Genomic DNA, 11,868 nt, shown 5'->3' on the forward strand with positions numbered 1-11,868 from the left:
TGTCTATAAATTGGGGTGCACAAACGCTGGTAACCCCTTCTTCCTGGCTCCTATTTCTGGGCATCGCTGGAACTTCGGTTGCGTGAGTGCTCCCTTTATATTAAAGTTGCTTTTATATTATACCAATTGGCCTGAATTAATTTGATCCGCCTTCAATCCTTTTCCAGTTCTTTCCAACACTCTCTTCCTCGGAGAGCACAAAATGTCTCCAACTTGGTGTGAGAGACCCTTCCAACCCCGGGTTGCTCTAACCTGCTCCTCTATTCTGGTGACATTTCATAAGCCTTAGACCTTCCCACAGGCCATGGGGTCAGGACAAGGAAAAGAGCCCATGATGTCCCCTCTAATTGGCCCTGGACTGACATTAGACACACAGACAAACTGCCCTTTCCTTCTTTGTCCTGCTCGCTTTTAAAATCCCTCCCCTTCACTGCTGAGAGCCACCCGCTCAGGGGTCAGTGCAGTGGGACCAAGGGGTACTCACAGCCACCAGCCCATTGTGCCCTGCAATGAGACAAGACAGAAAAGTGTCACTAAATGCAAGTTCTTTAAATGCTGAGTCCCCATTTTTACCCCTCGGCCACACATCTTTTCCCCTGCCCACACTTGGATGTGGGACACCCCGTGGGGGAGTCAGGAAGCCCGCCCCTGGTTCTGTTGACCTTGTCCTGGAAGAAGCTCTGTTCCTTGTTTCAAGGTCAAGGAGAAGTCCACAGTTACTGGACTTTCTGTCCCTAGAGCTAGCTGGTGACTGTGCATGGAACCATCATGGTGTACAGGACTGTGAAGGTGGTCATTTGCTGGCATGTGTGGACAGGTGCTATTCAGTCAGCTGAGCGCCATTCAGGGGGACACTTGCTGTCACACATGGCTTGTCTGACACAAGTGTGACTCATGCCAGGCACGGTTGTGCCCCCAAAGGCTTTATCCACACAGGAATATCTGTCAGTCCCCAGTGTTCTAACAAGGAAAAATGAATAGTTCAAAATTTTTAAAAAGTGAAGTGGTTAGAACATAAAGCTTCCGGGTGTGTACCAGTAACAAGCTGGGCTCCGTTCTGCAGGGTGGGGTGTGTGCTGGAACCTGGTTTCTCACGAGTTCCCAGTAATTCTCCGTGCAAGTGGTATTAGAGCTACTCTGAGCGCCCAGGCCCCAGCCTGCTCGGCTCCTCGCTCTCACGTGATAGCTCAGCTGTTGCTAGAGAATCATTCACAGGTGGAGAAAGGGCCCAGAGGGGGTCAGGCAGCTTTGGGACCTATGGTCATGTTTCCCCTTGGCAATAGATGCCTATCTTAGCCTTTCAGATGTCAGTAGATGGTTGCGATCTCTTAGCACGTACATGGACCCAGTGTGGGCTCAATAAAACTCTCAGATCTTCGTCTGACAAATGTCTACAAGAAGGGGAGCAGCAATGACCCCCATGATGGATTTCTCCATGGCTGAGTTGATTTTATTTTAAATTTCCTACATGGAGACATGCAGAATTTTAGAGGTCACTGAGCCAACTTCTCATCCATTAATGGAGTCTCTGAAACTGGATTTTTCAAGCCCTTTTGCTCACGATTTACAAGAATAAATGTACCTTACCCCATGACCTGGCATACGGCTAACTACAAATGTTTTCCCAGAACCAAAGCTCCCTGCCCTGGCATTAACCCATCCTGTGAAAAGTCTATATGTGATAATCTATGTGGTTTTATTTTAAGAATGTTAGAAGTGCTTCATAAGGAAGTTTAAAATAATACTTGTTGGACTTGTCATTGGTTTGAACCTGCAGTTGGAGACGCCATTCTCTGAATATACATGTAAACTCAAGGCAGTCAGCTCCCGGCTTCATCTGGTGTGGCCCTCAGAGAGGCATATAATAACCAGAGGCTGCCTTCATATGTAAGGCCGAGAGTAATGTGCATGCAACATGAAGTCTCCATATGAATGCGGAACCTTGCGGCACTGAGTGAGGAGAACCAGTAGTGTCCGATTGTAACTCAGCCGGTTGCAAGACCATCACACACGTGGTAGCTGTTTGGCTTTTCATCAGTGGCAGCTTATCAATCTTAGAAAACTAGTAAAGGATTCCCGGCCAACTGGTCCCAGTTCGGCCATGAACGGACAAACAGACTTCAAGTGACAAAGGTCTAAACGTCAGAATCCTACCTCCAAGTCCTGGCTGACTCTCTAGTGACCGGTCCCCTCCTGCTGCAGGATGTGCTCATCCCCAGGCCTCAAGGGACGCCCACTCAACAGCTGATGGCCCTTGAATGGATGGAGCTCGCTGAGCTCGGGCCTTGCCGCCCTTTTCCAGTCACTGTGTGCGTGCTGGGTTGATGTGTTTTCAACTGAGAAACATGGCCTCTAAATCAAGAGCCCTGTCTATGTGATTTTTAAAATTGTGAGACACATCTTTATTTTAGTATCGATAATTAACACAAGTCTGTGTATAATAAACATTCATGTGTGCACACACACACAAAGAAGTCAAACCAGGCCAGCATTTACAGCAGTGTAAGAAGCCCAGAAAATGTGAACCTGCTATCATCATAGAGCCCAGCCACCAAGGAATGCCTTCAGGCCCCAGGAGTGTGGAAGGAAGACCCTGGGGTGGAATGCAGCCTGGCACTAGGCAGTGCCTCACTGGGTTACCCAGTAGGTCAGTGCTCTGAGCTGAGTCAGCAAAATGTTGCCAGACCACCTGGGTAACAGGTGTAACCTCTGAGGGAAGGTATTAGGGGAGAGCACCATCTGTGGATGTACAACAGGGAGTCTGGGACCCCCCTCTCCAAATCCACCCTCTTCTCTTTAGGAATCAGCTCTTTCCTCTTTGGATGACCTCAGCCGTGAGGTGGGTACCAGAACTCAGGGCTAAGAGCGGCTGGATTTCTTTGCCTGCAGTCCAGGTTCTTTCTTCCTAACCCTTAAGTACCATATGCTTTCCGAGGAAACTCAAGGGAGTTCGCTGTGGGAATTCACCCATTTCGCAGGAGATACGGGGAAGCTCCTGAGTTTTAGTCCCCCTGGTCACTCTAGACCAAAAGATTTAAATCCAGAAGGCAAGAACCGTTTTAGACCACACAGCAGGGCCAAGGTGGAACCAGAACCAAGGGCTCCTGACTCCCAGACCAGGGGAACTCCATCACAGTCCTGCTCACTGGGACTCCTGGCCAGGTTGTGCCCACAGACGAGGGGACAGCGGGGGCTCCCTGGAGGCCCCCCCAAAGGCCTGCCTTCCCTCCCTGAGCTCTGGCTCTGCCTTCTTTAACTTTACCTGCTCCTATCACAACCGCATCGTACTCGGGCTTCAAGCGTCCCCCGGTTCCCGACTGAGTTCGTTTCCAAGCTGGGCAGGAAGAGGAGTGCAGAGCCCTGTGGAGACCTTGGCGGCTGACAGCCATTTCTGCCCCCAACAATTTGCTTGCAGTCGGCTTTCCAGCGGCCCAGGCAGGGGGCGGGGCTAGGAGTTACAGCCCAGAGTCAGCCTTGGCCTTGGGCCACAGTTCGCAGGGCTTGGGCTTCTGCTGAGTGTGCACGCTAGATATAAGGGGGCGGGTAGCCTAAGGATCAGCACAGTCTGTGCCACCTCCAGTACTCAAGGGAGCAAGGACCAAAGTGGGAACAATTAGCTAGGTTTTCTGGGGCCCAGTGGTGGGATAGAAGAGGGCTGGAGGGAGGGGTGGAGCCAAAGCAGAGGCCCGCCTTTCTGGTGCCTCCTCCCTCCGTATTCTCAGAGCAGAAGTCTGGGGGCTGGGCAGATATCCCGTGAAGTGGGAGGGGCACAATCAAGTCAGACTTTACTCCTTGCAGGTTGGAGTACGATCTTGCAAGGTGGCAGGTGCTCCGTGTTGCGGGAGCCTCCCAGCTGCCTTTTCAGTACGACCAGGGCCAGGGCCCTTGGCTAAAGGAAAAGGCCTCCTACTTTCCCGAGAGCTGTGTGTTCTCTCCTGCACCCTCCACCCTAGGCTAGTATTGCTGGGCGAAGCGCAATTCTTGAGGGTCGCTCCTTTGAAATTCTGGGACAGTTTTGTCTTGGTAACTTACACATTTTCCAGGGATTCTCAAGGATTGGAACTCATGCCTGCACATCACTGCAACCAGTGCGCTTCCTTCCTATCCCTGTGTCCTGTCTCGAATGGGGGGGGGGAGGGTCCCTTTGACCTGTCCACTCCTCAGGAGTCAGTCATCTGCAGGAGAAGGGCACCAGAGGTGGACAGTGGTGCGACCCAAGGGACTCAGACCCACCCCGATAGAAGACAAACAGGGGGAGGGGCCATGCGACAATAAAGACCGATTCCAAAATGGTTGACTTCCACCTTAGCCTTCTGATCAGAAACAAGGAGACAAATTTCTGGCTTAAAACAAGAGCCTGGCAAGACTTTTTCTCTGCCAGTAGGACCAGAATGACAAGTTCAAGGCCAGCCCAGGCCTTGTTAACCCCCAAACTGTGCATCTCTCAGCTTCCCTGTCTTGTTTTTTTGTCCAAACTGACCAACCTTGAATTGGAGGAAGCCCCCCACCTCAGCATGCTTAAAACCCCCAACCCCTTGGATGTGGAGGCCCGAAAATGTGAAAATGTGAAAGGGGGGGAGGGAGGGAGGGAGAGAGAGAGAGAGAACTGACCTCTAGTTCCTTCAAGGTCATTGTGCTCCGCCTCAAACAAGGTCCCACAGGGCCTTATGATCGCTCAGAAGCCCCTCCCTCCACAGTTGCCATCAATTAATGGTTGATACATTTAATAAAATAACTGCTTCTGCACTCAACAGGTGGACATCATTAAGCAGGTGGGGTAAAGATTTAAATAGTATTTATATATTAGGTGGTATAAGATATACAGAAATTGGGGCTGGAGAGATGGCTCAGTGGTTAAGAGCATTGCCTGCTCTTCCAAAGGTCCTGAGTTCAATTCCCAGCAACCACATGGTGGCTCACAGCCATCTGTAATGAGGTCTGGTGCCCTCTTCTGGCCTGCAGACATACACAGACAGAATATTGTATACATAATAATAAATAAATATTTAAAAAAAAGATATACAGAAATTATTTAAAGTAGAGGGGATTGTGAGGGGGTTAAACAAACGCTACACTTTTCACTTACAGGACTTGAGCATCTGCAGGGTTTGGCATCTCCAGGGAGTCCTGGAACACACCACACAGAAACCCAGGGATGACAGTGTAGCAAAGTCAGGGGGGTATTGGTTATACTAGATACCTCACGCCATGTGGCTAAGACTTAAGTGCTGTGGGATAATACTCTTGTATGCTGTAAAGATTTGTCACTCGAATTGGTTTAATAAAACGCTGATTGGCCAGTAGCAGGCAGGAAGTACAGGCAGGGTGACAAAACTGAGGATGATGGGAAGCAGAGGGGTGGAATCAAGAGACACTGGCCAGACCTGGAGACAGCAAGATGGGCAGGTCATATTGAGAAAAAGTATCACCACATAGCAGAGCATAAATAAGGAATATGGGTTAACTTAAAATGTAAGAGCTAGTTAATAATAAGCCTGAGCTTACGAAGTCAAGCATTTATAAGTAATAGTAAACTTCTGTATGGTAATTTGGGGGAGCTGCTGTCCGGTAATCAGGACCTAGCGGCTCTGAGACAGGAAACTTACATCTACATTTAAAGGAAAACTTGTATAGTTTTATTTATTTATTTATTTTTGGTTTTTCGAGACAGGGTTTCTCTGTGGTTTTGGAGCCTGTCCTGGAACTAGCTCTTGTAGACCAGGCTGGTCTCGAACTCACAGAGATCCGCCTGCCTCTGCCTCCCGAGTGCTGGGATTAAAGGCGTGTGCCACCACCGCCAGGCAACTTGTATAGTTTTAAAGTGGGATTGTAGGGGCTAGGGAGAGATAGCACAGTTGGTCAAGTACTTGCCTCATGGTCCTGATAACCCAGAGCCCACAAAACAAACAAACAAAAACCCCCAGGAGTGGCAGCTCTTATGCACTGTAACCCAGTGCTGAGATTAAGGGAAGGAGACAGGTAGGTCAGCCAACCTAGCTTTCTGTGAGTTCTAGACCAAGTGAGAGATGCGTCTCAAAATACAAGGTGGATGGCATCTCGGGAACAACTTCCAAGGTTGCTCTCTGGTCTCAAGCACACATGTGCAACCTGCTCTCCAATAACATGGACATCCTAAACAGTGGTGGGCTGTAGGCAAGGTTCTTTTTTTAATATTTGATGCTTTTCTCTTTGCAGCCTTTCAGAAGCGTGGTGTTAAGGAGGACCATAGAAGAGTCGTCCCTGTTGACAGTGCTTCTCACTGTCACCCTCTGCAGATTTTATTCTCAATGTCTGTTGTCCCCAACGCTGATCCCTACACACCAGCTTTTCACTGCAGGAGTTTCCGCCCAAGACTGGCCTGAGGCTGGGCTTGTGCTCACCAGGGCACACGCCCGTTTTCACAGTGCAGGGCACCCACACTTTCCAGAGTGGATCCACATCTCTGCCATGAATTGCCCTCCATCCAAGCATTGCCTCTTGGTTTGAGAGGACCAGGGCTGTGCCCCAACATTCTGGTGGTGTCCGGTACCTGAAGTGGGTACCTCTTGTTTAGAAGGGAGGGCTGTACCCCTGGGAAGTTCTCTGGACATACTGCTTTCCTAGGAATGTGTAAAGACCAGCAGAGCCCAGTTTTCATGTTGGCCAAAGGAATAGGAATCTCCAGGTGGTCACAGATCTCAGCATCACTGCCCCGGAGTAGGGGAGAACAGGCTTGGGCAGGGTGGGACTTAGCATGGGATTCTCCGTGTCATCAGAAAGGCAAGAAACACGGGCACATATGGCTTAGATAATGACGAGAACAGACATTTATTGAGCACCTACTGCATGTACCTCCTGACCACTCTGAGAGGTAGGTGTTACCAGGTCAAACGTGAAGAAACAGGATTCTCCCAGAGTTGCAGGTTGAGGTAGCCAAGCTTGGACAGCTGGTGGGAGCGCCTTTTATTTGGAGTAGGAAACAGCTCCCCCACTCAGAATGGCAGAAAGAGGGCGGCTTCACACCACTTGAGCACTAACAGGTCCCTCACTAACAGGTGCTATCCTGGGCACCCAGAGAGGCAGCTCACCATCTCTGACGGCACAGTGCTGGGGGTCAGCAGAAGCGCGGCGTCCCCTCCCTTCAGAGAAGGCTTGCTCACTAACCCGTGAGGGAGAATCAGAGGGGGCCTGTGGGAGACCAGGGCCGCTGGGGATGGGAGGAGGCGTAGCTGTGGGCAATGCCTACAAGCAAGGTTGCTAGGGATCAGGCAGAGGACAGCACCCTCCACCTAGGGCAGAATCACCCGGGAGGCCTCCCCCAGGCGCCGGGCCAGCTGACTGGCCTGCTGCACCAGCAGGTCAGTGGGGATGACTGACAGGTGCAAGGTCAGGAGCTCGTAGCACCGGATGGGTTCTGAGGGGCGGCTCTTGCTGTAGTAACGCAGAAGCTTCCTGCAGGATATAGGGCAAGACTCAGGCAAGGCCATCCTCAAAGTGACCACCCCACGATTCTCACAGAATGACCTAGACTGTGACATCACCTATGGCTCCTAAGCTCCAGCTCAACCTAGGGACACAGTCCCTCTCTTGGGCTCTCTGTCCTTGAACAGTGGTGTTTTAGCTAACGTGTGTGTGTGTGTGTGTGTGTGTGTGTGTGTGTGTGTGTGTGTGTAGTAGCGGTAGTAGTAGCCTGGGGTCCCTACTGAGGTGTTCCCAAGCAGTCAAGACTGTGTCAGCAACAGGACAGCAGGGACTTGAGTGTGCTTCTAGGGGGTTCCTCTCTCCACGTGGGATTCTCCCCAGGTTTCTGTTATCAGGGTAGCCGCTCACTCTTGCAAAGGCTATTGCCCATGGGGAATGTGAGCCTTCGCCACCAACACCTGGGGCAAATGGGGCTCTAGAGGTGTCAGGCTCACCTGTAGTAGTCACCCCCCAGAACCCCAATGGGGACAGAGTCATCAGAGAGGACAGGCACCTCGATCATCTGCAGCTTGCAGCCCTGTGGGAGGAGAAGGAGCGGAAGGTGGGCTCGAGGGAGATGTGAGAGGTGGAGTCCTGGCAGGGTCCGACTGCGTGCCCTACCTGTGTGTGCCCTATGCTGTGTGTGTCCCATGCTGGGGACAGCGTCTGTACCTTTTTACCTTGTCTGGGAGGTAGACAGCCACCATCACCTTACACATCGGAGTGTGGTCTAATGCTCAACTCTGACCACACTTTGTAGCTTTTGCTACAAGCAGGTGGAGCTGGGTTACTAAGGAGCTCAGAGAGGCCCAGGGGGAGTGACCTGGGGTGGGGTGTTCTTTCAGGGTCTTGAGAAGCAAAGGATTCTTAAAAGACCCCAAGTCTCTGCTTTGGAAGAAATGGGAATTCTTTGGGCAGGGGAGAAACAGAAGCTCTGTAAAGCATGCGCACTGTGCCAGGCACAATTATGGTGCCTACAGAGTCTTCCAGAGAGGCTCAGGTGGCACCATGAGGCCTGCCCCATAGGGAGATAGCTCAGCAGGGGTCAGGGACACTTCTGAGTGGCCTCCCACAGCTCTGTTGCACCCCACTGCCTTGTGGGGCCACGCTAGTCACCAACTCCTTGTCCCTAGAAGCTCTGGCACCTGGGGGGGGGAGGACTTAGAAGGGCCCTAGCTCCATCATCTGAGTTTTATTGACCTAGCCATGGTGTTTATCTCCAAAATAGCAGTGTGTCCCCATCTGTAAAATGGGTCAACAAAACCTATCCCCATCATTCCCTCAGGCTGTGAGGGACACATGAAGAAACTACATCACACTACAGTAAGGTTGAGTCGTTACCCCAGTGAGTGGGGAGAAGAGAACAAGATCCAGGAAGGGTACAGGAATAGGAGGACAAGAGAAACTGAGGCAAGGAGGCGTGATCCTTGGACAACTGGCAGGAAGTGAAAAGGAAGCATTAAGAAGGAGCAGAGGGAAAGAAAGAGGGCGGGGAAGGGAGATGCAGCCGGTTCCAGTGGCCTGGTACCATGTGGTGGTGAGGTCTACGTACTGCACAGGCCAGTTAGAGACCTGAGCCCTGCTAGAAGCAACCCCTGAGCAGGCTGGCCAGCTGCTTTGAACCTGGGTCTCCCAGATAGCAGGGGTCACAGCTGTTGACATTACTGAAGCAGTAATGATATTATCAGGGCAAAGCGCCTTTTCAGAACAGGGAGAGCTTCCCGTCGGCTCCCATCTACAGCCCTGCGCCCCTGTGCTGTGCCTACCTGCTGCTTGCCAGGGACAAGAGGAGATGAGACAGACAGACGGAAGAGCGCAGAAGAAAGGCATCCAAGGGTTCAGAGCAGTGGACAGCTCTCAGGACTGTCCTGCCCACAGGCTGGGCAAACCCACCATGTCATTCTCGAACCACAGGAAGTAGGAGCAGCGGAAGTCCCCTTCCTGGAACAGCAGTGTGGTGCAGCCCTTCTGCAGGTACCTCCGTGCCAGCTGCACCAGAGCCCAGACCTGGGGAAGAGGAGATTGCTTAGTACCACTCTCATGGCCATGGCCTCTGTATGGAAAAGCAAAGGCCAGAGCCGAGGAGTTCCTGGGAGTTCAGGACTTCTCAGAGGTAGTGGAGGCAAATCATCACAGGACGAATGTCAGAAGGGCTCCCCCTCCAGCTGCTGTGGGGATAAAATACATGTGGAAGTGATGTGGGGTGCCCTTCTGTATGCTGTGAATGTTTCCTTACCCTTGGTTAATAAAGAAGCTGATTTTGCCAATAGCCAGGCAGAATAGAGCCAGGTGGGAAATCCAAGCAAAGATAAAGGGAAAAAGAAGACAGAGTCAAGGAGATGCCAGCAGCTGCCAGGGAAGAAAATATAGAATAGTGATGGAGGAAGGTCATTGGTTGATTTAATAAAGAAGCTGCTTGACCTGATAGGTTAGAACGTAAGTGGGAGGAGCAGAATGCTGGGCGGAAGAGGAAGTGAGGTCAGACTCGACAGCTCTCGTAGCTCTCGTCGAGGGGGCAGATGCCTCAGAGAGACACGATGTTCCACTCCTGCGGGCAGAGGCGAGAGCTCTGCTCTCTGAGGCACACGCGATGAAGCTCCGACCCAGGATGGACGTAGGCTAGAATCTTCCTGGTAAGCGCACCTTGGGGTGCGACACACATGATTGAAAATGGGTTAGTCCAGGTGTGAGAGTTAGCTGAGAAAAGGCTAGATAGAAATGGCCAAGCAGTGATTAAATGAATACAGTGTCTGTGTAATTATTTCGGGGCATAAAGCTAGCCGGAGGCGGCCGGAATGGCGGGAAGCAGCCTGCCGCTCCTAATACTACAGAATAGAAATGGGTTAAGTTGTAAGAACTAGTTAATGATAAGCCTGAGCTAATAGGCCAAACAGTTTGAATTAATATGAAGCCTCTGAGTAGTTATTTTAAAAGCGGCTGTGGGACCGGGAGGGAGGAGAAACCTCCAGTTCTATGGAAGGGCTTCATGCAACTTTACTATACATATGGCCCAGAAAACAGACCAGAAGGTTGTGAATAAACCCACTCGCCCTGGCCTGCAGGACTGGGAGGCAATGGCACAGGTTCTATGCCAGAGGCACTGGGAAGCACACTTAAACGTGCAGTGAGCCCTGAGATGTGGCGTCATCCATCAGAGGTGAGGCCCAAATGTAGGCAGCCCTGAGGGGCTTCCTGCTTTAGGCCCCTAGGTTGCCTAGGAGCAGTCTGAAGGAAGGTCTTCTCTCCTAGGCTTGCCCATGTAATGCCAGGGCTGGGAAATGACCCATTCTGTCAGAAGCCTCAACGGAGGAGATGTGGGATTTACTTCGCACTTGACCATAATGTACTATCTAATTAAATCTGCAAGACACAGGAGGCAGCTCCAAACTCCAGAAACACAACCCGACAACACAAAGAGAGAACTCTAATAGCTCCTGTCTTACTTGGTACTTGCATTTCTGGGGACCCATGCTGAGGACTAGGGGTATGCACAGGTGTGTCCACAAATCATTTCTAAGAGTGACCGTCTGGAGACCATCTAAAGGTTCACCCAGCAGGGAATGGCTTTGTGAATTATGCTACATTGGCATGATGGGAAATCATGGGATGGTTGAGGTGAGGCATGGAGAGTTAGCAGGAGGAGCCGCACCTGACAGTGTGAGGTTAGAATGTGTGGCACAGCCCTGCGCCTGCAGAGGGGGCAGCACTGGGATGAACCTAAGGAGGCAATGAAGAGCGATGGCCGAGTCCCCACTGGGCCAGCACGGGATGCGGAGGAACTGTTGGTAGGTGAGGAAGGGGGCCCTGCTCTGCACAGCAGGCGTGGTCCCTGTTCTGTGAGGTCATCCGTGTTTAGTGACCCGCACCCTTCACGCTAATATTACATGGGAAACAGTATCATCTTCATAACAGGTATTTGAACTAAAAAGGAACTGAAATGTCACTAAACCATGCCAAGAGCACACAGCTGGCAAGAACAGAGACGGCTTCACAATGCTGGCCTCCTACCTCCAGCTTATTTACCTACCATGATACACTTTACGTGGACAAAATAAAATATGGCCTTCTAGGAAAGGCAGCGGTTTCCCCTTCTTTAAAGAAAAAAAAAAAAACTACCAGTCTGTCATGAAGAAGAGTCAGTTAAATCAGAAGAACAAAGAAAGATGCTTCCTTAGCAGAAATCACCCAGTTTTACACTTGGCCCGGGTGTGGGTGTGATGGAGGAAGGTCATTGGTTAATTAAATAAAGAAGCTGCTTGCCCTGATAGGTTAAAACATAGGTGGGAGGAGTAAACAGAACTCTGGGAGGAAGAGGAAGTGAGCTCAGAGACTCGACAGCTCTCCTCTTGGGGGCAGACGCCTCAGAGAGACACAAGATGCTCCACTCTTGCGGGCAGAGGCGAGAGCTCTGCTCTCTGAGGCACACGC

At 51.2% G+C, this 11,868-nt stretch overlaps 2 protein-coding genes across 2 annotated transcripts in view; both read right to left on the reverse strand.

Moving 5' to 3' along the window:
- Positions 1-3,820, reverse strand: part of Pyroxd2 (pyridine nucleotide-disulphide oxidoreductase domain 2) — a 26,508-nt gene extending 22,688 nt beyond the window's left edge. The window contains exons 1-2 of the mRNA XM_005352309.2: positions 3,263-3,820; positions 485-504 (exon numbers count right to left, since the gene is read on the reverse strand). Coding sequence (XP_005352366.1) covers positions 485-504; positions 3,263-3,389 — 147 coding nt within the window. The 5' untranslated portion in view covers positions 3,390-3,820. The remainder of the gene's footprint in view (positions 1-484; positions 505-3,262) is intronic.
- Positions 3,821-6,576: 2,756 nt separating this feature from the next.
- Hps1 (HPS1, biogenesis of lysosomal organelles complex 3 subunit 1) overlaps positions 6,577-11,868 on the reverse strand; it is a 32,475-nt gene continuing 27,183 nt past the window's right edge. Inside the window, exons 18-20 of the mRNA XM_005352312.3 lie at positions 9,334-9,447; positions 7,896-7,978; positions 6,577-7,431 (exon numbers count right to left, since the gene is read on the reverse strand). Of these exons, the coding sequence (XP_005352369.1) occupies positions 7,269-7,431; positions 7,896-7,978; positions 9,334-9,447 (360 nt within the window). The 3' untranslated portion in view covers positions 6,577-7,268. The remainder of the gene's footprint in view (positions 7,432-7,895; positions 7,979-9,333; positions 9,448-11,868) is intronic.

Source organism: Microtus ochrogaster, chromosome 8 (genome assembly GCF_000317375.1).
Source record: "Microtus ochrogaster isolate Prairie Vole_2 chromosome 8, MicOch1.0, whole genome shotgun sequence".
NCBI classification, from domain to species: domain Eukaryota; kingdom Metazoa; phylum Chordata; class Mammalia; order Rodentia; family Cricetidae; genus Microtus; species Microtus ochrogaster.